The sequence below is a fragment of the Rhinatrema bivittatum genome, chromosome 7 (assembly GCF_901001135.1).
Source record: "Rhinatrema bivittatum chromosome 7, aRhiBiv1.1, whole genome shotgun sequence".
NCBI classification, from domain to species: Eukaryota; Metazoa; Chordata; class Amphibia; order Gymnophiona; family Rhinatrematidae; genus Rhinatrema; species Rhinatrema bivittatum.
The window spans coordinates 137961369-137986329 of record NC_042621.1 but is presented as its reverse complement, the minus strand read 5'-3'; the positions used below and the strand labels follow the sequence as shown (position 1 = coordinate 137986329).

The following is a 24961-nucleotide window of genomic DNA, read 5'->3' as shown; positions in this document are numbered from 1 at the left end:
TTTGTTGGATATGGGAGATTTTTGAATCGTAGTCGAGGCTTCTGTCCTTCCAATATTGGACTATTGTAATTCTGTCTTATTGGATTTACTAGTCCTTACTCAAAAACCTCTCCAACTACTTCTTAATGCTGCTTCGCGTCTCATTACTGGCACAAAAGACGGGAACATATTACCCCCGGTCCTCATTGACTTGCATTGGCTCCCCATAGCTGAGCATATTAAATACAAGGTTGCAGTGATCAGTTTCAAATTAATTTCTTCTGCTGTCACCCCATGGTGTAATGCTTTGATGCGATTGTACTGTCCCACTCACCAACTTTGCTCCTCACAGAGGGGCATGCTAGATGCATCTTCACCTGCACACGCTAGGTTCAGCTGTATGAGAGATTGTGCATTTTCAATTGCTGCCCCAGCTTTCTGGAATATATTCCCTGAACCACTTGGACTGGCAGACAATCTAGTCAGTAAAGACATGGCTGTTCAGGCAGGCAGGCATGCATTCTATTAATTGTCCATTTTATATGTTACTTTTTAAGAATTTTTAACACGTTGATATGTCGTCTGTACAAGTTTTGATTGAAATCTTGTGTATGTTTTTATTTTGTACATCGCCTAGTTCTTAGGCAATTAATAATTTGTAATAAAAGTAACGAAAGATAAAGGTGTCATATTGACATTTTTTTGATCCATTTTTAGTTTTCTAACATCCACTTCATTATGTTGTGCAAGGCAAAAAGGACCAAATTGCATTAAGATGAAAATTAGAAAACCAGGACTGATTAGCATAGGGCTCATTGTCTCAACTACAGGATCAGGTTAACATTCCTGCTGATTTTTTGGCAAATCTCTCCCCCATTCTCCTTAAAGAGCTGTTGGCAGTCCAAAGAAACCATGAAGCAGAAAGTATCACCTCCCAGAGAAACCCTCCCACTAAGAATTGCTCCATCCTGAGCACACCTCCCCTGCCTGAGCATCATCTGCCCTTAAGTAGACCCCCCTTCATATCTTCTGACTTAGAACAAATCCTCAATGAAATCACCCCCTCGATGCAAACCTCTTTCCCTTAAGCAACCTCCCCCTAGTGCAAACCCACCCTCTCCCTTCGAGCATCATCTCCACCTGAAACAAAACCCCTCAGCATAATTCTGCTCCCCATAGAACAGACTCCATCTCCTTAGAGCAAATTCTCCTTCTCAAGTAAACACTCCTCTTTCTTTCTCTCTCCCCCCCATTAGAGCTAACCTTGCCCCAGCCCTGAGCATCACCCTACCCAAAGTCCAAAGAATCCACTTTGCCTAGCAGAAGTTCCCTTTAGGTATTCCCCCCACCAAACCCCTCTGCCCTATATTATTATCCCAATACGAATTGCTGAGGTCCCTGCATCCTATGGGCAGGAGAAAACCCTACTTGCTCCTGCCCTAGCAGCTCTGATTTCAAAATGCTATCAATGGACCCAAGGCTCCTTTTCACTTCTCATGTGCCAGTAGGGCAAGAGCAAGTGGGGATCACTCCTGCCCCACAGCACCTGGAACCTTGACTGGGTAGAAGGGACTTAGGCTTGGAAGAACCTTGGTAGGATGTGCCTTTGTCAGGTGAACAGGATTTTCTTGGGCTTCTGGTGAAGGCATGGGAGGAGAGGATTTGGGTTATGTTGGAAGGTGTTTGGTCTGAGGAGGTTAAGTTGGGGGGGGGGAGGGGCTTGTTCAAGAGAGTTTTCTTCAGGGTAGGGGATTGCTTGGTTGGTTTTTGATGTGGAATGGGGGCAGAGTTATGCTGGTGAGATGGGGTTTGCTCTAGGGGTCGAGTTATACTTGAGAAGAATACTTGAGAAGAATCTGGGCTGCTGCTGTCCCTTTAAGTAGAATGGGGGCAGGGGTTTTGTGCATTACCAGTGACAGAGACAAAGAGGCAGCCTTGAGTCATCCAGCTTCATTTTGGATTATTGCACTAGCATGAAAGGAACAATTGGGAAGCCCAATGGGTAGTCATGCATTGGGGGGGGGGGGAGGGTGAGATATTTTAATATTGTATGTTTGGGGTGGAGATTAAAGACAAGGGGTGGGACTTGCTAACTATGGTAGGGGGTTTTGCTTGGGGAAGGGGGAAATCCAGGGATGATGAGAAGGGAAATCAGGAATGTGGTGGATATAGGTGCATTCTACAGTGGTTGGAAGGCAAGTGCTCTCCAACACATGTTTTTGCAGTTAGGAATATGCAGACATTACTATCACTTGTAAAGTCCACAGATTACTGGCTGCAGGATATACTAAACTGCGATACTTATCACAGTTTACTAAATCTCGCATGAAATACAGTACATTAAAAAGACGTGTTAATGTGTCTTTTTAATGTACTTTAGTAAATAGACCCAGTCATAGATTAACTAAACAGCAATAGGTATGGTTGGAAGAATAATGTTGCCCTCATTCAGCCACCTGCAGAAATAAGAGGTGGAACGTATGTAGACGCTTTTGTCCCCCATATCTAGTAGAGAGTTTCACTATGAAAATAATGTGGGCTAATAAAAATTCCCCCCTGTGTATAATGTAACAACTGATTTTTACTGATTGTTTTGTTTTGCTAAATGGGTGCTAAAACTGATATGCTAAGGATATATTACAAAGGAGTATAATATAGCATTAAATATCTTTTTTATAAAGTTAATTTTTATGCTGGCCACCCTCCTGGCTCAGGTCACAGCACTGTGCCACAGGGAATCTGGTTCAGATTCTCCATCCATCTGGACCAGTCAGTCCTAAGAACATCAGAGAAAGAAAATGGCTGCCATAGGGTGCACACCTTTAACCTTTGGATTGATGAGGCCTCCCCTGAACTATATGGGAAGTGGGAAAAGTAGGGACTATTGAGAAAGAATAGGGCGTAGAAGAACCACAGATCAGCTTGCTCCATTTTGAATTCCTGTGCTGGTGAGGTATGAGCGACTGGGATTGTTTCTGTCCTGGGGGGGGACCAAAAGTTTTCAAAATAGGGTATGGAGGCTTGAGGCTGAGGGGCATAGGGAACTATTGGGGGGGAGTGGAGTTATTTTTGGAGTGTCAAGTCAGGGTAGTGTATCAGTTAGGTGGCAGGGCTAACTCCCTGCATTCGAATGCTGGGATGGTGCAATCGAATGCAGGGAGAGGGAGGCTATTGAGTGTGGGGAGCTCTTTTAAGGTGTGCTGTGATGGCACCAGTTTACATGCCTTGTTTTCTAGGTGCAACAATGTGCATTCCTGGCACCAGTCAGTTACCACAGTTTAATAAATGCCCCTGGAAGTAATCTGCATTAAAACTGTGCATTAACATGTCTTCATAAATAGGCCCCTTAGGCTCATAAATATTTATTTATTTATTTAGTTGATTTTATATACCGACATTCATGTTGATTTCAAGTCTGTTTAAAGTACAATAAAATTCTGTATACATGTAACATAAAATAATCATTCTTAAATTTAAAACATAAAAATTGAATATAAAACAAAGAAAATATCTTAAAATCTAATAAAACTAGTTACAATTAGCTAAAAGTTAAATAAACACTAAGTAACTTAACTAAAACTACCTCATACTAGTTTATAAAATAAAACATTAATAATAATTTCAAATTATTAACAATGTTTAATAAAAACTAGTAAAAGTATCTTTCGGGAGGAATCAAGACCAGGAATTAGTTTGCTTGCATATATGCCTATTCAAATAACCAAGTCTTTATCAATTTCTTAAATCAGTTTATGTTTGATTCTGTTCAGATATCAAGGGGGAACGCATTCCAAATTATTGGTCCCGCCAAAGATAATGACCTTTCTCTTACTGTGCTTAAATGGGCTATTTTTGGTGAAGGTATTGTTAGCAATGCTTTGCCAAGAGATCTTAAGTTACGGGATGGAGTGTGGATACGAAGAGAGGCATAAATAATGGAGGGTAGCAAAACTGTTAATCTTTGCCTTCTAATAGTTATTAACATTATACTGCTCCTGTTGCTGAACCTCTTTCTCCTCTACTTTCATTCACTTACCATTTCCAACAGTTTCATTTAGTGTGTTTATAGCCATGAAATACATCTAGATTTTCTACATCTCAACAGGGACAAAGCAGAAAAATGTTTTAAGTAGTTTTCCATTCTTTCTTCCTGAAAACAGGAAGTCCATCTTCAGTCTACTGGAGTAGGTCCTGTTGTCTGTGTACAACCCAATGAGCTGGATTTCGGCAAAATTCCGGTTTTAACTGTTGCTTCAAGGACCCTTCACCTGTCTAATCAGTCCTGCATTCCGGCACGCTTTCAAGCACAAATGGTAAGTTCATCATGTTGCAGCTTTAAAATGGGAAATAAAATTGGGAATAAACTTGTTGCCAGCAGAGGCTTTATGTCACACACAAGTAAAGGGATAAGTAATCTTGAATCACTTCACTTAAATTTTACATTTTTTAAAATTGTTTTTGGATGAGAGGTTCATACCAAAACAGTTTAATAAAGATAGGGGAACTAATAGTATGTCTTCATGTCTTTTCACTCAGTGCATTGTGCCAGGTACTCCAATAGAGATGATTAACTATGTTCAGGTAGATGTTATCATTAGGTTTATATGTTGCTTACAAAATGCTTATTGCAGTACTGTGGAAGTCAAGGTTCTGACTATTCTTTTCCTCCCAGGCATGCTATTAGTTGGTGACAATAGTCTGCCTTATCCTTTTTGATTATTTCCCTTAAAAATTGCTACAGACTTGCTAATCCCTTTAATTCTATATAGTAATTATGATCAATATGGTGGCAGTAATTAAATTGCTCATGGAGGTTTCAGGTCCATGAGTACTTTGTTCCTGTTGGCTTGGCCAGAGCTCTAGATACTTTAGTAACATGGGCTTTGCACCTGGTCTGTTCAGGGATTTTAAAATGAAATTCCTATGGCTGATTGCCTGCTCTACTTTACCCTGCTCATAGCTCTTCCTTTTAGCATAAGAACATAAGAATTACCATGCTGAGTCAGCCCAACATCTTAACTTTGATAGTGGCCATTCCAGGTCACAAATACCTGGTACGCCCATAAAATAAATCTAATTCCTGTTACTCACTTCCAGGGATAGTAATCGTCTTCTTTAGTCTTCCTGATAATAATGTGTTATGGATTTTTTCCTCCAGGAACTTGTCCAAACCTCTTTTTAAATCTGGCTATACTAGTTGCCTTGATTACATCCTCTGGCAACCGATTCCATAGGTTGATAAGGCACGGCGAGAAAAAGTTCATGCTATGATTTGTTTTGAATTTGCTGGTTGTTAGTTTCATGAAGAATCCCCTTCTTGTAGTATTATTTGAAAGGGCAAATAATCATCCTTTATTTATCTATTCTACCTCACTCATGATTTTATAAACTAACATATCCCCTCCAGCTGTCTCTTTTCCAAGTTGAAAAGCCCTAGCCTGTGTAACCTCTCATCATAGAAGAGATCCCTTTAGCATTTTTGTCACTTTCCTCTGCACCTTTTCTAATTCTATTATGTCTTTCTTGAGATGGGGCAACCAGAACTGCATACATACAGTACTGAAAGTGCAGTTGTACCATGACTTGATACAGAGGCAATATGACATTTTTTGTTTTATTCTCCAGTCCTTTTCAGATCATTCCTAATATTCTATTTGCTTTTTTTTTTTTTTTACCGCTGACACACACTGAACTGAGGATTTCAAAGTATTGACCACAAGGATTCCAAGATCTTTTTCCTGAGTATAGACTCCCAATACAGAACCTAGGATCTTCCTCAATAAAGCTTACAATCTAATAAGACAGATATACAGGGAAAGAGATTTGGGGCATTTCATAAATTGACAATGGTTTAAAAGGTTAAAGAGGCCGACAATTCTCACACAGTAGAATGGTACTGTGAGTAGAGGTACAGTATCAATAAATATTAAATCTTGGGCACTTCAGGGGAGCAAAATAGTAACATGAGTGTGAATATGGCTTGCTGCGGCTGTGCTGTTTCTTCTATTTATTTTGTAATGAATTTTTGTTTGAAACAATGAAGGTTCAGGTTTTCCTCTCCAAACCCATTTACCTTCCCAGACTGCAGTTAACTGGGTAGATGAATATTTGGGCACTTATCTGAGTAAATTCTAGTCGGCTAATAAGATTATCCCCACCCTGTATATCCAGTGCTGTAGTTGTATCCAGGCACAGCAAAGGCAGAGGGAATAATGTGCATTTCATCTGCGATATCAGGTCTGAATGTTACGCACGTTTAACTCTCTCTGACTGCACACTGGCGCAACCTGGTCGATAAAGGGGCAGGCAGCAGTTCCAATGAGGACCAAGCATCAGGGTACAAGAAGGCTGTGCTGCAAACCTAGATGATGGATAACCACCATACATCATGCACTATTCTATCAGCAATAAGATAGTTGCTAGACTAGAGAGGCAGGAGCCTTCAGGCAGGTTTATTTGTGACAGTGTGGAAAAAATATGCTAAAGACAATAGAGGAGGGGGCTTTTGGGGAATCCATTGCTTTGCACACTTGTTACACCTGGCAATGAGGGATGCACTGGGGCTGGTTCTCAATGACTACGGCAGTCTAGTCCTAAAGGATCCGATAGAGAGGTACAAGAAAATAGCAAAGCATTTCCATTGAAGCATGAAGGATGGGCAGCTTCTCCTTGAGAAGCAGAAAGAATTTGGGATGCCTCATAAGCATTTGATTCAAAATGTTGGCACTCACTGAAACTCCACCTATCTGATGCTGCAGAGATTAGCGAAGCAGTAGACACTCCTTCATGATATATCTCTGTAAGCCTCCTGGGGCATCATGATTGGTTACTGATGAGGCAGCAGATATAAATCCTGAAGCCCTTCAAGGAATCCATGGAGAATCTGAGTTCCAGAAGTGCCACCCTGGTGGGGATCATCCCTATAGTGAATATTCAGGAGAAAAAAATCAGAGGGTTTCTATGAGCAAGAGGGAATAGAAGCAGAGGTGTTGCAGTTTCTGGACTTCTTGCAACAGCAGGTGTAAATCAGAATAAAAACTTTAACAATACTGAGTGAACCTCGGATAAAAGGGAGTCGCATCCTATAGTTGCAGCGTCTCACATCCATGAAGAAGATGCTGGTAGCTAGGGTATGTGAACAGAAGCATAAGGGGCATAAGCTCAGTGAAGAGGTAGCAAAGGAAAAACTGACCATCCTAGAGAATAGTGCAAGCTTGAGCAGCACCAATTCCTCCCCATTTTTCAATATGCTAAAGTCATAGCCCCCACAAAGAATCATCTGTTCTGACACAGGCCATTACTAAAGCATCTGGCAAGAGAGACTCTCTGATCACCCCAGCAGAGATTTCTGTGAAACACTATCTCACAGAGCTCATTGATGACATGGACACAGATGCACTGGCATATTGGGCACACAAGTCAGCAATCTGGCCAGACCTAGCCATGGTGGCTCAGCATTATCTTTTCTGCCCACCAACCAGTGTGCCCAGTGAATGTGCCTTCTCAATGGCAGGGAACAACATATGCCCTCATCATTCTAGGCTGACATCAGACTTGATGGAAAAGATGTTTTATTAAAAATCAATTTTCCTTTGAGCTTTTCAGAATTTCCATGTGAGTAACAAGATGATTGAAAGCACTTTGCAGGTCTTGATGCCTCTCTCCCTACCTACCATGCCCCAGATATATCACCTTAGGGGTTTTGCCTTTTCTCACAGGACAAGCAGGATGGTAGTCCTCACATATGGGTGACATCACAGGATGGAGCCCTGTACGGAAAACTTTTCTGTCAAAGTTTCTACAAAGCTTTAACTGACACTGGCACACTGGGTGCACTGAGCATGCTCAGCCTGCAATTATCCCTGTGAGCCACAGGTGTCTCCCTCAGTCTTCTTTTTTCCACTCTGCAATAAGCATAGCGGTTAGGAGCTCTGTGAGAAATTCTAACACTTTTTCCTCATGGAAACACTTAAACCTTTACTTCACAAACACTTTTCCCTGCACGGGTCTCCCTTCGCGTACGTTTATTCGACGCACGGTGATTACTATGCCCTGTTTTTTTCGGTCGGTTCCTGTCACCTTCCTGGCCTGCCAACTGACTGCGGCCTTCCTTCTCCCTATGTTTTCAGTTAGCCACACATAGCCTGCGAGTGTCCCTCTGTGACACTGTGCCTGGTTATTAGCGCTCGTGGGACAAGGACTTCCACGGTTTTTGTTGCCGCCAGGGCCCCTTTCGATTCAAGTCCTTCAATTCCTCGGTACCCTCGCGCAATCAATGCCCCATCGCTTCCGTCGGTACCCCCTTCAGGCCATCTTGGATTCTTAGATACCATTGGTTCCCCTCCCCCCAAGGTACACTGATGCCATCAGTCCCTGCATCGTTTCTATCAGTGCCAACCATGTTTTTCATCCATGGCACTGATTTTTCCTTGGGTTTCATCGGTGCTATCATTGCCCGGATGGATGCCATTGACGTACACCTTGTCTTGTCAGTGCCATTTATGCCCGGGTCGATGCCACCGTTGCCCGGGGCACTTCCATCAATGCCAGGGTCATTTCCATCAATGCCATCCTTCATTTTATTGATGCCATCGATGCCCAGGTCATTTCCATCGATGCCCAGGTCGATTCCATCGATAGCATCCATGCCAACATCGATTCCATCGGTGCCCATGTTGGTGCCATCAATGCCCATGTCGGTGGCATCGATGCCATGGATGCCATTGGTGCTTGAGTCGATCCAATTGATACCGTCGACGCTCGTGGCCATGCCACCAATGCCGTTGGCACCTGCCTCCATACATCGATGCCCTTGACGCCCACGTCGTTTCCATCGGTGTCTTCAACGTTCCTATCGATGTGGTCATCGACTCCGTCGATGCCGGTATCGTTTTTTCGATCCCAACGATGTTTTTTCGATTATTTGATGCCACATCGTTCCCAGAGATACCTACACCGATGCCGTCAGTGCTTCCGTCACTGTCATCATTGCTCTGGCCAAGTCATCGATGTTTTTTCATATATATTTTTGACGATACCCTCGAGGCCGCTTCGGCTGCCATCGACACCATCAATACCGACATAGCACCGCCACGTAATGCCCTCGCCTGAACACAGTGCTCCATGCGTTGGGTTCTTATTAAAGCCCCGTATTAGCCTACGACACTACATAGTGCCAGGAGCAGTGCAAGCATGCTGACAGTCCTTCATCAGTCACCATCCAAGACAGCAAGGGCATCCATCTCAGCGCTGGGGAAAGACCGGGCCGAGCACCGTGGCATGCATCATCACCGACACAGAAATCGTCTGCCACCGACTCCATCCAGCACATTGGTGCTATCCTTCTCTATGCTGGACAATGCTCGGGCCGAGCAACATCACCACTGCCATTGACACTGTTTCACACAGTATTAGCAGTCCTTGGTGCTCCAGAAACACCGTAACGAGTTCCGAAGAATTCTGCACTGGCGTCACGAAACATCGAGCCGCTTTGACGAGGGCCAGGTTCACAAGCTGTTAATCGGCTCCCCTGTTCCCGAGGCGTGCCCCACCAACATCGGTGGGGGATTGTGGCCCTCCACAAAATACTACCATGGTAGCGCCAGCCACGCTCAGCCTGTCTCCTCTATACCTGCGCCACCATACCAGGCATCAGAGTTGAGACAGGCGTCTACTCCCTCAATGACTCCTGAAATCCACGGAGCCAGCAATCTTCACCGGCTCGTCCTTCGGCGATCCACGTCGGATGGTAAGTACCCGTTTCTGCAGCATTCCCATTGAGATGTGTTCTCTAATTCGAGCCACATGGTTTGAAAAGTTCTAGGTCATGTACCTTCCAAGAACCGTATTAGTGTCACATATCGCTATGCCAGCTATGTCAGCCACAATACCACGAGAACCTTTCTATCATTTCTTTGGGATTGCATCAGGGCATCCTCCCTTCTTCAGCAACGAGGCTCTGTACTGATTAATGCTCTGGCTTCTGGTTCCTGCTTCAGAACCAAAGTTCCAGGTGCATTCACTGATCTGCTAAACACGAGATCCAGCAAATACTGCCTGAAGTGCAAGTCCACCTCGAAGCCTGACAACAGGTCTCGATGTCTCCTCGTATAGCACACAGAAATGCGGGTAAGATTTACCGCTCATGCTCCCGTGGGAGGTTACATGATATCCAGATTACATCAGCCCCTCCAGTTGGACACCTCCTGGTCTCCCAACTGGCCGGATATCAGAGCGGCCACCCCACCTTGTACCAAAGTTCCCGGTACACTCCCCCAGACGCTACAAAGCTCAGAGGGGGGCGGGGGGGGGGGGGTTTGGGGGAGTTTTAATTACACTAATCTTTCTTTCAACAGAAAGTAGTTACTCTCCGCTCATCCTGGACCTCAGAAATACCAACTTTCTTCAGAAGGCACAGGTAAAATGGTATCTCTTGTCACCATGCTTCCATATCGCAGTAAGTACATTATCTCTAATCGTTCTAAGTGCTTCATGGTGAGTCAACAATATTACAATCCCAAGCTCTGCCGGTTGCACCAGCTTCGGCAACTGGGGTATTCATTGAATCACTATCGGTGACTGCTGTTTCTTTGTGGAGTGCAACATCATTCATGCTTTTCCTTGCATGGACAGCTGCATAACCACAGTCAGTCCACGCAAGGAGCTCTAACTTCTTCGTGACTCACTATACATTTACTAACTGGGATTATTGTCACTGCCATAAATCCCTTATACAACACTTCTGGACACCACAGTCATAATGACCTTCCTGTCCAGCATACGCGCAGACATTCTAATAAATTCTTACATGTCCCTGCGTGCATTTTCCATAACCTCAGCTCCTCAATTCTTCATTGTCGGGCCATGGGGTTTCTTCACTATGCACTTTCCTCATAGATCCAAAATTGCTATGGGTTAGATTCAGTGAAATTCCATTATCAGTGGGTCTAAGCTGTTCAACCGCTTTCGTCCCTCATCCATATTGCAGATCAAAACCTAGTCTGATTCTGCTCATGCTCGCATTTACTCAGGGTTGTAAAGTTTGACCTAAAAGCTTCTCAACCCAAAATGCGTCTACTCCACTCCAGGCACAGTTTCACATGAACCTCCTGGAGCTTGTAGCCATGCATTATATCCTTATGCCTTCCAATACTGCCTCTGCAACAAATCTTTGTGCATACAGAAAGACAGCATAAGTAGAATGTGCTTTCCAACACACAAGCACGCACAACATCTTAGCTGTTTTGCAAGGAAGCTGCGCAGCTCTACCCTTGGCCCTTGCTCACTCCATGTATCCTCGGGCCACTTATCTAAGATTTACTGAACGCACTAGCAGACCTTCTCCATGTAGGTTTCCATCCTCTCGAATGGTCTCGGACTAAATGTGTAGCGGGAAAGATCTTCTAATGCTGAGGTCAATCGAACTTGCCCTCTGCGTCCGAATCGAACCATACGGTGCACAGATTCTACTACCTACACATGTTTCCAATGCATTCCTATAGACGCCTTTCTTCCATCAAGGGCCTCTTAAATGTGTCTCTTCTGCTGCCTCTTATAGCCAGCACTCATCTAATGTTGAACCGGGACGGGGTTCACTGATCCTCAGACCCACGTCCTGGCCGAGACCAGTATGCTTCCCATACTTCTCAATCTATCACACCAGTAACCAATTCGCCTTTTCACAAGTCAGTCTCAAATCGTAGACTAACTGATGTTCTCAGGTACTGGTAGCGTCACGAAACCTTCCACACATAAATCCTACCATTCAAAATGGCATGATTTACCACATGACTCATACAAAAGGGTATTTCCCTTTTTCTTTTTCTACACCACTCTTTTCTCTTGCTCCCTCGGATTCTGCTCCCCAGACATCCTCCACATAGGTACACCTCTGTTCCAATTGGTGTATCGTTTGGGAGTGGGGATACCCAATTAACGGTAAACCCCTTCTGAGTCAGCTTACCATGGATTATCCACTGATCAAGCCGCCTCTATTTTCACTAGTCACGGAATGGAACCTATATTTCGTGTGCTTATAAGTCTCATACATTTTCCTTTTGAGCCTTTCCATTCCTCTCATTTCACGGTTTGGCATGGGAAATTCTTTCTCTCATAAATGTCATTTCTGCCAACAAGGTCAGTGAGTTACACACCTTGTTACATACTCATCCGACCCTGTGTTCCTCCGTGACCGAGTGGTTTTTACATATTCAACTTCATATCCTTCTTAAGGTAGACGTTGCATCTCACCTTACTCAGAATATACTCTGCCCATTTTTCCCAAAACCTCTCTCTCACCAAAGCGAGAGGGTTTTTTCCACTCCTTGGACAGTAATAGTGTACTTGCATTCTATCTAGATCGCACTACACTCCATAGGAATTCCACCTAACTCTTTCCTTCTGTGGCAAGAGTCAACCTGCGAGATCCACTGGGCAAACAGACCTATAACTCCTAATTAATGGTCTGTATCTCTTTTCCTACCAAGAAGCAGGCATTTCACTACAACACAGTGTGTAACCACACTCTGTTGCATCCATTCCATCCTCAATAGCTTCTCCTCGGCCGCTGCTGCTTGTACATATTTATCAGGCTGCAACCTGGAGCTCTCTCCATACCTTCGCAGCCCATTATTGCTTAGATTCGACTGGCCGGCATGCTCCATGTTTGGCCAGTCCGTCTACTCTTATTCTTTTCAGTTTAACTACCCAACATCCTTCCACCAACCCGTTAAGGGTTTCAGGACCACTCCGTTCCAAATTCCACCCCCGTCATTGCGCCTTTTGCGCGGTCTTGGGTGCATTTGATGCACTCTCGGGCATCCTCGAGCATCCTCGGGCATCCTCAGCTCGGTAGGAATTATTAGGAAGGGAATGGTTAATAGAACGGAAAATGTCATAATGCCTCTATATCGCTCCATGGTGAGACCACACCTTGAATACTGTGTACAATTCTGGTCGCCGCATCTCAAAAAAGATATAGTTGCGATGGAGAAGGTACAGAGAAGGGCAACCAAAATGATAAAGGGGATGGAACAGCTTCCCTATGAGGAAAGGCTGAAGAGATTAGGGCTGTTCAGCTTGGAGAAGAGACGGCTGAGGGGGGATATGATAGAGGTCTTTAAGATCATGAGAGGTCTTGAACGAGTAGATGTGACTCGGTTATTTTCACTTTCGAATAATAGAAGGACTAGGGGACATTCCATGAAGTTAGCAAGTAGCACATTTAAGACTAATCGGAGAAAATTCTTTTTCACTCAACGCACAATAAAGCTCTGGAATTTGTTGCCAGAAGATGTGGTTAGTGCAGTTAGTGTAGCTGGGTTCAAAAAAGGTTTGGATAAGTTGTTGGAGGAAAAGTCCATTAATGGCTATTAATCAATTTTACTTAGGGGCGGATTTTCAGAGCCCTGCTCGCCTAAATCCGCCCAAATCCGGGCGGATTTAGGCGAGCAGGGCCCTGCGCGCCGGTGAGCCTATTTTACATAGGCTCACCGGCGCGCGCAGACCCCGGGACTCGCGTAAGTCCCGGGGTTCTCCGAGGGGGGTGTGTGTCGGGGGCGTGTCGGGGGGCGGGCCCGAACCGCGTGGCGTTTAGGGGGCGTGCCGGGAGCGTTTCGGGGGCGGGCCCGGAGGCGTGGTTACGGCTCGGGGTGGCCCGGGGGCGTGGCCGCGCCCTCCGGACCCGCCCCCAGGTCGCATCCCGGCGCGCAGGAGGCCCGCTGACGCGCGGGGATTTACGCCTCCCGGAGGGAGGCGTAAATCCCCCGACAAAGGTAAGGGGGGGGCTTAGACAAGGCCGGGTGGGTGGGTTAGGTAGGGGAAGGGAGGGGAAGGTGAGGGGAGGGCAAAAGGAAGTTCCCTCCGAGGCCGCTCCGATTTCAGAGCGGCCTTGGAGGGAACGGGGGTAGGCTGCACGGCTCGGTGCGCACCGGCTATACAGAATTCATAGCCTTGCGCGCGCCGATCCAGGATTTTAGTGGATACGCGCAGCTCCGCGCGTATCTACTAAAATCCAGCGTACTTTTGCTTGCGCCTGATGCGCCAGCAAAAGTAGGCCTATTCGCATAGTTTGAAAATCTACCCCTTAGGGAATAGCCACTGCTATTAATTGCATCAGTAGCATGGGATCTTCTTAGTGTTTGGGTAATTGCCAGGTTCTTGTGGCCTGGTTTTGGCCTCTGTTGGAAACAGGATGCTGGGCTTGATGGACCCTTGGTCTGACCCAGCATGGCAATTTCTTATGTTCTTATGTTCTTATGTTCATATATGAGGACTACCATCCTGCTTGTCCTGTGAGAAAGAAAGTGTTGCTTACCTGTAACAGATGTTCTCACAGGACAGCAGGATGTTAGTCCTCACAAAACCCACCCGCCACACCGTGGAGTTGGGTATGTATACATTTTTACTTTTATTTTAGTTTCGCTTGCGCTTTTAGCTATAAGACGAGACTGAGGGAGACACCTGTGGCTCACAGGGATAATTGCAGGCTGAGCATGCTCAGTGCACTCAGTGTGCCAGTGTCAGTCAAAGCTTTGTAGAAACTTTGACAGAAACGTTTTCATTACAGGGCTCCATCCTGTGATGTCACCCATATGTGAGGACTAACATCCTGCTGTCCTGTGAGAACACCTGTTACAGGTAAGCAACACTTGCTATCTACCTACCATTCCCTAGATATAGCATCTTAGGAGTCTTGCTGCTGCTCTGCTTACTTGCCATGCCCTAGATCAGGGGTGGGCAATTCCGGTTCTCGAGGGCTGCAAACCAGTCGGGTTTTCAGGATATCCTTAATGAATATGCATGAGAGAGACCTGCATACACACTGCCTCAGTTGTATGCAAATCTATTTCATGCATATTCATTAGGGGTATCCTGAAAACCCGACTGGTTTGCAGCCCTCGAGGACCGGACTTGCCCACCCCTGCCCTAGATATACCACCTTAGGGGGTGATCCTGCCATGCCTATGATATAACAGCACAGGAGTTTTGGTGCTTCCATGCTGTTTCCTGTTTGAATCTCAGGCTAGTTCTCCCACCCTACTATTTTGTTTGTTATACTAGGGTGTTTTGCCCCCATAAAAATACTGTGCATGGAGGTTAAAATACCTTTGTGCTGTTTGCGGTTAACCACATTATATCTTGGGAATTATAAGAACATAAGAACATAAGAAATTGCCATGCTGGGTCAGACCAAGGGTCCATCAAGCCCAGCATCCTGTTTCCAACAGAGGCCAAAACCAGGCCACAAGAACCTGGCAATTACCCAAACACTAAGAAGATCCCATGCTACTGATGCAATTAATAGCAGTGGCTATTCCCTAAGTAAAATTGATTAATAGCCATTAATGGACTTCTCCTCCAACAACTTATCCAAACCTTTTTTGAACCCAGCTACACTAACTGCACTAACTACATCCTCTGGCAACAAATTCCAGAGCTTTATTGTGCGTTGAGTGAAAAAGAATTTTCTCCGATTAGTCTTAAATGTGCTACTTGCTAACTTCATGGAATGCCCCCTAGTCCTTCTATTATTCGAAAGTGAAAATAACCGAGTCACATCTACTCGTTCAAGACCTCTCATGATCTTAAAGACCTCTATCATATCCCCCCTCAGCCGTCTCTTCTCCAAGCTGAACAGCCCTAATCTCTTCAGCCTATCCTCATAGGGAAGCTGTTCCATCCCCTTTATCATTTTGGTTGCCCTTCTCTGTACCTTGTCCATTGCAACTATATCTTTTTTGAGATGCGGCGACCAGAATTGTACACAGTATTCAAGGTGTGGTCTCACCATGGAGCGATATAGAGGCATTATGACATTTTCCGTTCTATTAACCATTCCCTTCCTAATAATTCCTAACATTCTATTTGCTTTTTTGACTGCTGCAGCACACTGAGCTGACGATTTTAAAGTATTATCCACTATGATGCCTAGATCTTTTTCCTGGGTGGTAGCTCCTAATATGGAACCTAACATCGTGTAACTACAGCAACGGTTATTTTTCCCTATATGCAACACCTTGCACTTGTCCACATTAAATTTCATCTGCCATTTGGATGCCCAATCTTCAAGTCTTGCAAGGTCCTCCTGCAATGTATCACAGTCTGCTTGTGATTTAACTACTCTAAATAATTTTGTATCATCTGCAAATTTGATAACCTCACTCGTCGTATTCCTTTCCAGATCATTTAAATATATATTGAAAGCACCGGTCCAAGTACAGATCCCTGAGGCACTCCACTGTTTACCCTTTTCCACTGAGAAAATTGACCATTTAATCCTACTCTCTGTTTCCTGTCTTTTAACCAGCTTGTAATCCACGAAGGGACATCGCCTCCTATCCCATGACTTTTTAGTTTACGTAGAAGCCTCTCATGAGGGACTTTGTCAAACGCCTTCTGAAAATCCAAATACACTACATCTACCGGTTCACCTTTATCCACATGTTTATTAACCCCTTCAAAAAAATGAAGCAGATTTGTTAGGCAAGACTTCCCTTGGGTAAATCCATGTTTACTATGTTCCATTAAATCATGTCTTTCTATATGCTTTACAATTTTGTTCTTGAGAATAGTTTCCACTATTTTTCCCGGCACTGAAGTCAGGCTCACTGCCTTTTTTAAATATGACTCCTTTATGCTTTGCAGTTGACTCCTTTATGCTTTGCAGTTGACTGCACTTTATTCCTGGTGTATTAAGACACCTTTGTTTGTGTTTGACCACACTCAATCCTTTGGGAGTTAAGACAATTTTGTACTATTCCACCATATCAATTCGGTTTACATTTTCGGTTTACATTTTAAACAATAACAACAATGACAAGTAAATGTCTTACAATGAACAGGTCGAATTAACTTGGATTAAGATATATGGGGGTAATAACATAATTAACATGAGCAGTGCCTAATATAGGCTAGAGGCTGGGTTTTAATGATAGACTGCCAAAGATAATAGTCTGCCAAAGATAATAGACTGCCAAAGATCATGTGATTTCTAGAGAAGATCTATATAGTTCTCTAGCGTGTTTTAAAAATTTTAAAATGTAAACCGAATTGATCAATAATTTTGTTATTGGAAAGTCGGTATAGAAAAATGCTAAATAAATAAATAAATATCAAGCCAGGCAAGAAATTATACAAATTGAGTCACAGTTTAAGTTTCAAAGTTCATCTTCGTCCAAGGACTGAACAACCTTAGAAGAGCCATCTATAGTATTGTCTCTCAAGAAGGATCACATTCATCATATTAATTCTGTCGTGTTATATTCTGATGATGATGAGTCCACTGGTCTTGCATCATATCCCTTTTCACAGCATCCCAGAAAGATATATGTCATATCATGTTTTGTCCAAAAAATAGTGAAGGCAATTCCATTTACTTTAGATCTTAAATACAAAGTTCAGCCTTGTCCTGAGCATCAAAAAGTACAACTCTCTCATGAATCGGTAGTAGTGGAATCAGTTTTGAAAAAAAAATGAAAGCGTTCATAAAAACTTTCTAGAACCACTTGAAGTAAAGATTTCAAGATCCTGTATACCATAGTAAAAAACGTTTTACAATTATCTCATATGTTGTATTGCTGCCCATGGTACAATACATATAACACTCCTTGCAAAAATTGTAAGGCATGACTCAACTGTTCCTTCAGATCCCATGGATCATTTTGCTTCTGTATTGCAAGAAGCCGAAGAATATTTGCATCATCTAATTGAATCAGCTTATGAGATATAAATTAATTCCTCCAGAATGTTGCGACCGTGTGGGTGGGGTCGCTTGCTCTGGAGAGATGTGAGCCCTTGGGCTATGGCGTGGCTCAGGTAGGAGCCCCAAGGCACGCACAATGCGAGGGGAACATGTCCAAGCACAGGTTATAGCGGGGACAAGGCAGAGCGAGGAACATCACAGGAACTGGTACAAGGCAGGCTCAGACCTCCACTGGACCTACACACACAAGTGAGACCCAGCAACACAATGCTGGTCTCAAGAGTAGCCCTCCGGCCACTCAGCCCTTCCAGACCCGTCTCTTGGGAATGACGAGTGCATGAGGCCAGACAAAGGCTGAGGGCAGGAACATGTCAAGACGAGGAACTGAACGATGACACGAGGAACTTGGAAGACTCAGGTTCGGATTCAGGATTCAGACACTAGCAGCGCATCCTACACAGCCTCCCATGGCTGGTCGCGGACAACGCCGGAAGCTAAGCAGACTCCAGGTAAGAAGATGAAGACTAGAAGCTGGAAACATGATGAAGATTCAGGAGAGACCTACACCATAGGGCACCCTACACAGCTGCCCGTGGCTGGTCGTGGACCAAGCTGAAGCAGAGTAGGCTCTGGCTTGAGATTTGGGCATGGATAGAAGCAGGAACAAGGAACTCCGAAGACCAGGAACAGGGTTCAAGGATTCAAGACTCAGAACTCTGATTCAGGAACAGACCTCAGCGTTAAAAACAAGGGCCTTCCGGATACTTGCGCTGCAGACATGAAGACTGGCCTTGTGCCACAAGGTGCCCTACACAGCCCCCCATGGGCTGGTCATGGAGCACGATGGTGGCACACCAGGAAAGGTGGACATGAAGGAAACCTGGAAGCAGGACCAAGAGCTGGAGGCTGGAACATCAGGACCTGGACTGGAACATCAGGAGCAAGGAACAGGCGATGAAGGAGCTCCATAAGGAAGACCAGGAACATCAAGAACATTCAATGAAGAATCATCTGGACACAAGAAGACCACGGAGGACCTTGATCGGAGAAGAGACTATAGGCAACTGTGAAGATCTGATGCGAAGGCCCCGAAGAAGTGGAGGAGAGCCCTTTTATTGGGCTCAAGACAGGACAAGGCAATGACATCAGTTGGGGCCGCAGGGCCTTTCCCACTGCTGGCCCTTTAAAAGTAAAGCAGAAGCACGCACGCGCGTGCCTAGAGGAGCCCGATGTAAGACAGGAGAGGAGCAGCAGCATCGGCGGCGTTCCTGCCGCAAAGAAGTGGAATCTGTGGTAGCCCTCTCTACCACGAAGGAGGAGACATCAGCGGCGGCTCTCCCTGCTGTGGAGGAGGAGACGTCAGCGGCAGTGCTCCCTGCCATAGAGCATGGCATCGGCAGCGGCACCCCTGCCAGATGGGAAACCAGGGCCGGCAGGCAGCAGTGGACCGGACCGCAGAAGAGGACTCCGGGGCTTCGGCAGCACCCAGGCCACACAGGAGCGGCTGAAAGCGGTGGTGGTGTCCAAGCCACATCAGGAGCAAGGGACCGGCGGCATCGGACCGGAGGGTGAGTGAGGCTGCTCGCGGTTGGGAACGGCGAGCAGCGAGTGCAATACACAACATCTGCAGTAGTCATTGGAGCCAGAAAGCTAGCATGGCTGTGGGAGTCAGGTCTTCATAAAGATATTCACGAGAAAGTGGCTGATACTCCATTCACAGGGGTTAATCTTTTTGGAGACAAAGTTAAAGAAACAGTATACCTTCAAGATCTATGTTCCACTCTCCTTACTCTGTTAGTGGCTAAAACTGAACATCCATCGACAAGTAGAAAATGTCCATCTTAGCATCAGGGCTGGATTTAAGATTTTAGCATGCACAGGCAGAGTGCCATGGTGGTGCCCCTTTGAAGCTTTGCCGGCACATGGCACTAAAGGAAGCAGAAGCAAGTTCCTTTTTTTGCTTGGATATTTGGTACCTTCAAAATTTGTCACCTTAGGTCGTTGCCTGTTTTGCCTATACCTAAATCCAGGTCTACTAAGCATTACAGGAGTTAGTACTACTATTCAAGAAGAAGGAACCAAACCTACTTTTTTCTGCAGTCTCACCTGCAGCAGCATCAAGAGAGCAGGCTGCTTGCTAATGAAAGAGCACAGACCAAGCCTCTCCAACAAACACAATCAAAATGTAATCCTAGTTTCTGAGTACAATTTCAGAAAATCTTCCCAGTTAGATTTAAACAGCTTTCCATGGGAGGAAGGCTTCAATACTTCAGCCCATTACATTCTTTGATAATAGACCATTGGGTGTTAAAGATAATGCAACAGGGATACTGTTTAAATTTCAAATCTTCTCCCCAAAACATTCCATCAAAGAATCATGCCATAAATGCTGTTGTGACTATGGACGAGGGGGAGTTGGTGCTACCCACGGAGAGGAGCCCTGCAGATACCCACCATCGGCAGGCGGAGCTAGTGGAAGCAGAGGCCCAACTGCAGCTTCGCCAATACCAGCCCACGTTCCACTTAGGTTGAGCCCTCAGGTGCTAGACCGGCTGGTCTTAGGTGGGAGCCTCTGTGATGATGGCAGTCCAGGCAGGCGGGAAGAACTGCAGGCCAGCATGCTGAGGGAGCAGTGGGAGGACAGACCAGGGTCAAGTGGAGAGCCACACAGGTGTAGCACTAGCAACGTTGGTATCCAGGCAGAGGTCAGTGGCAGGCGGAGAAGAATCAATCAGTGTTAGGGTGCAGGCCAGGCTCAAAGCCAGAAGATCAATCCATGCAGGATGACAAAGAGGGGGAGGACAAGGACCACAGGAACACGAAGAGATGCTGAAGACAAATGAGAAGAAACTGACCACAGATGAGGGAATCCAAGAACAACTAGACAACGGGAACCACAGACAGAAGACAGACTCTGGAACCACAGCAAGGCAGGAACCAGGAACGAAGACAGGAAGGCAGGCAATACACTACTCCCAAAGGAGTTGACCCCTGCCAAGGCATCTGTGAAGTGCAGGAGGGATCCTTAAAAGCTGGTTCACCTCTGATGTCATCAGGATGCACCCTTGCAGGATTCCTGCCGCTGGCCCTTTAAGAGAAGGACTGTTGGTGCACACATGCCCCTAGGGAAATGGGGTCGAGTGCGGCGGCGTCCCATCACATCTGCTGAGTGCCAGACAGTGGCAGCGCCCTACCACAATTGCAGAGGCCAGGCTGTGAGTCAAATGGGCAGGCTGGAGAAGGCCCTAGCAGGGGTAAGAGCAGCAGTCCATGGGACGAACCCGCAGACCACCGAGCGTAACAGTAAACCCTCCTCTATCCTCCCCTTGAGAGTTTGGGTCTCCTGGGGTGCATGGCATAGAATTCACATAGGTGGTTTTTATCCAGGATATTACAGGCTGGTTCCCACATGTTCTCCTGTGATCTGTATCCCTCCCAGGAAAGGAGATACGCCCATCTCCTGCCACGCGTCCTTTCATCCAAGACCTCTTTTACTTGATATGTGGTGTTGTCTTCCGAGGCTATCTCTTGCGACTGTGGCGTCTTCCTGGAGGGTCAGGAGAGCATCAGGGGTTTTAGGAGTGAGACATGGAAGGAGTTGTGAATTCCCAGAGATGCGGGTAGCCAAAGTTAATCTGAGCTATCGTAGCACTGTAAAGGGTCCAATGTACTGGGGGATAAGTCGCATGGATGGAACTCAAAGCCTGATATGGTGTTTTCTCAGCCATATCTTCTCCCCTGGCTTAAACAGTGGAGCGGGCCTCTGATAACAGTCTGTGAACTTTTTGGCTCTTTGATTTGCCTTTCAGAGCATTTGTTGAGTATGATTGCAAAGGTTTTGGAGTTATTGCGTGGACAGTTGAGCCACCGGCGATGGGACTGTTAGGAGAAGAGGCAGAGGAGGCAGAAGCTGTCTACCGTACACAGTCTTAAAGGGCAATGAGCCCATGGCAGCACATGGATTAGGGTTGTGAGAATACTCTGCCCAAGGAAGCAGAGAGGCCTAATCATCCTGGCGGGGGTTGCAATAAGCCCATAGAAAAAGTTCTTTAATGTCCAGTTGATTCATTCAGACTGTCCGTTCGCTTGAGGGTGGTAGGCCGTTGTGAAATCTAGTGTGATGTTGAACTTTTTGCACAGTGACCACCAGTAAACTGAGTACCTCGATCTGAGACAATGTGACTAGTTAGCCCATGGAGTCAAAAAAACATGCTGAATGAAGAGCTGAGCTAGCTCCAAAGCCGTGAGGAGACCAGGTAATGGTGTGAAGTGGGCCACTTAGAGAGACGGTCAACTACGACTCAGATGACCATATTGCTGTTAGAGAAGGGAAGATCCACAATGAAGTCGGTGGACAAATGGGTCCAAGTTCCCTTGGAGCCGGCAACAGCTATAACAGCCCCCAGGGTAGTTCCGCCAATGGTTTTTGTTGCACACAGGTGGGACAAGAGTCCATATAGGCCAAAATGTCGTTCTGCATTTGGTGCCACCAGTAGAACTGTTAAAGCAATGCAAGAGTCCAGGCTCGTTGAGGGTGACCTGCAACATGGGGATTATGGGACCATTGTAACACCTTTTCACGGAGTTTGCAGGGAACGACCGTCTTCCCTGAGGAACAGTCATGGTAGATGCGAGGAGGACCAGGGCCAGGTCGATGATGTGGTTATGAGGTGTCTTGAGTCAGAAATGAGCATGAAGGAGGGTCTGCATGAGCATTCTTGGCTGCAGGCCTGTATCTGAGGTCGAAGTTAAAGAAAGCAAAGAATAGGGACCAGCAGGCCTGTCAGGCATTAAGCCATCGGGCTTGATGGAGGTGCTTCAAGTTCTTATGGTCAGTGTAGATGGTTATGTGATACTGTGCTCCCTCCATCCAGTGGTGCCACTCCTCCAGTGCCAATTTGATTGCTTGTAGTTTCCTATCACCAATCCCATTATTGCATACAGCCAGGGAGAATTTCTTAGAGAAAAAGGAACAGGGGTGCAAGGTTCCTGTGGAAGAGTACTAGCTCAAGTTGGCCCCTACCTTCAGGGAAGAGGCGTCCACTTGAACAATGAAGGGGCACATGGAATACAGATAGAGGCAAGGCTCCCTCAGAAAGTGGTCTTTAAATCTTGGAAGGCTGTCACGGTCTCTGGTGGCTAGAGTTTGGTGTTAGCTCCTTTATGAGTAAAGACTGTGAGAGAGGCAGCTATTTTATTTATTTATTTATTTATTTATTTATTTATTTATTTAACAGTTTTATAGACCGCAGTTCAGGTAACAATGTTACTAATCACTTCGGTTCACATTTCAACAATTACAATGACAATATAACGAATAGATTATAATGTCTTACATGGAACAGGGGGGATGAACTTGGAGAAAATTAACAAAGAACTGGGAGAGTACAACTTATATACAATAGTTTAATTGTTTATAAAATGACGATAATAAATTAGTGAAGCCCAGGAATCTCTGCATGGTCCATAGCCTGCTTGGCTGAGGCCAATCTTGGATACTCTTAAACTTGTCAGGGACCATGTTGAAACCCCTGCTGGAGACTATGTAGTCCAGAAAGAGGAGGCATTCCCTTCCAAACAAGCATTACTCGAGCTTGGCATAAAACTGATGTTTCTGGAGATGGAGTACCTGGCAGATGTCCCAGTGATGGGAGCCAGATCCTTGAAGAAAATTAAGATGAAGTCTAGGTACACTACTATGCACACATAGAAGGTCCTGGAAGATCTCATTCATCATGATTTGAACACAGCCTGGGCATTGCATAAGCTGAAAGGCATCACCAGATATTCGTAGTAACCATCTCTTGTGTTGAAGGCTGTCTTACATTTGGCGCCATGTCAGATACAAATTAAATTGTAAGATCCCAGAGATCCAATTTAGAGAAGATTTTTGCTCCTTGCAGGCAGTCAAACAGATCTGAGATTAAAGACAAGGGATAATGGTCCTTCTGGGTAATTGCATTCAAGCCTTGATGGTCAATACAGGGAAGGAGAGTCCCATCCTTTTTAGCCATGAAGAAAAAGCCTGCACCAGCTGCGGAGGTGGACCAATGGATGAACCCCTTGTCCAGATTCTCTTGAATTCACTCAGACATGGCCTTTGTCTCAGGAAGAGTGACAAGAGGTACACCATTCCATGGGATGGCTTGGCACCAGGTAGCATGTCAATGGCATAGTCGAACTCCCTGTGAGGGAGTAAGGTTTCGACTTTCTTCTTGAAAAAGACATTGGCATATTGCGTGTACTGTAGTGGAAGGCCTGCCAAAGCAACGGACGTGGAGAGACATTGCTGGGTCTCCACCTTCTTCACCTTCTCTAAGCAGGAACTGTGGCACTTGGGACCCCACAAAGAAAGCTGAAGAGATGCCCAATCGAATTGAGTGGAATGCTGCTGGAGCCAGGGTAATCCCAGAACCATGAGATGTATGGCCTTGTCGATGAAATGAAATGCCAGGTGCACAATGTTGGGAGAGCCCATACAAAGTTTCACTGAAGATGAGATGCGGGTAATTTTCCCCGGCAGAGGATCCCCATGGATGGAGGAAAGTACTAATGGGACCAGACAGGAAAGTGTGGGTATTTGGAGGTAGTCCACAAGGTCCTTCATGAGGAAGTTCCTTCCGGCCTCAGAATTCACTAGGGCTAGGTGGTAAAGTCCTGGTTGCCCATGGAGACTGTGACCGAGAGAGAACTGGGGAGCCAGAGAGATAAGGCCTAAGGTCAATCCCCGCTGAAACCTAGGCCTGGGAGTTTACTGGCCTTACCGGACAGCAGGCTATTAGGTGATCAGCTCTGCTACAGTAGAGTCAGAGCCTAGCCTGGCTGCATCAGAAGTGCTCTTCTGGGGTCAGACGCTCACACCCCAGTTGCATCGGTTCTTTTGCAGGGGTTCTAGAGCAGGAAGAGGGCTCCAATGGGGAGGAGAGGCTCCAGGGCCAGCTGCGCATCTTCTAGAGGAATACGGCTCCCATTTTTGCTCCTGGAGCCAGCAGTCAATTTGCCCATCAATCAATAAGGGATTCCAGTGATTCGAGAAGCTTGTGGGCTGCCAATTCATACTTTATACGGGATGACAATACATCCAGGAAGATGGAGCAGAGACAGGCCTCTTCCCAGTTGAATTCGGTAGCCAGGGTCTGGAATTTGATGGCACAATCTGAGGAGATCTGAGCCTGAGGTAGCCTGGCGACAAAAGTTCACAAATATAGTCTTGAAGGCAACAAGAAAGTGTTGGAGGTCCTGAAGAATGGAGTCGGAATGCTCCCACAGGAGGGAGGCCTA

The 24961-nt window shown here is 45.7% G+C and overlaps 1 protein-coding gene across 1 annotated transcript in view; it reads left to right on the top strand.

Annotated features, from left to right (window-relative positions):
* The window catches only part of HYDIN (HYDIN axonemal central pair apparatus protein), a 1819717-nt gene that overhangs the window by 451800 nt on the left and 1342956 nt on the right, over positions 1-24961 (top strand). Inside the window, exon 18 of the mRNA XM_029609235.1 lies at positions 4140-4292. Within this exon, the coding sequence (XP_029465095.1) occupies positions 4140-4292 (153 nt within the window). The remainder of the gene's footprint in view (positions 1-4139; positions 4293-24961) is intronic.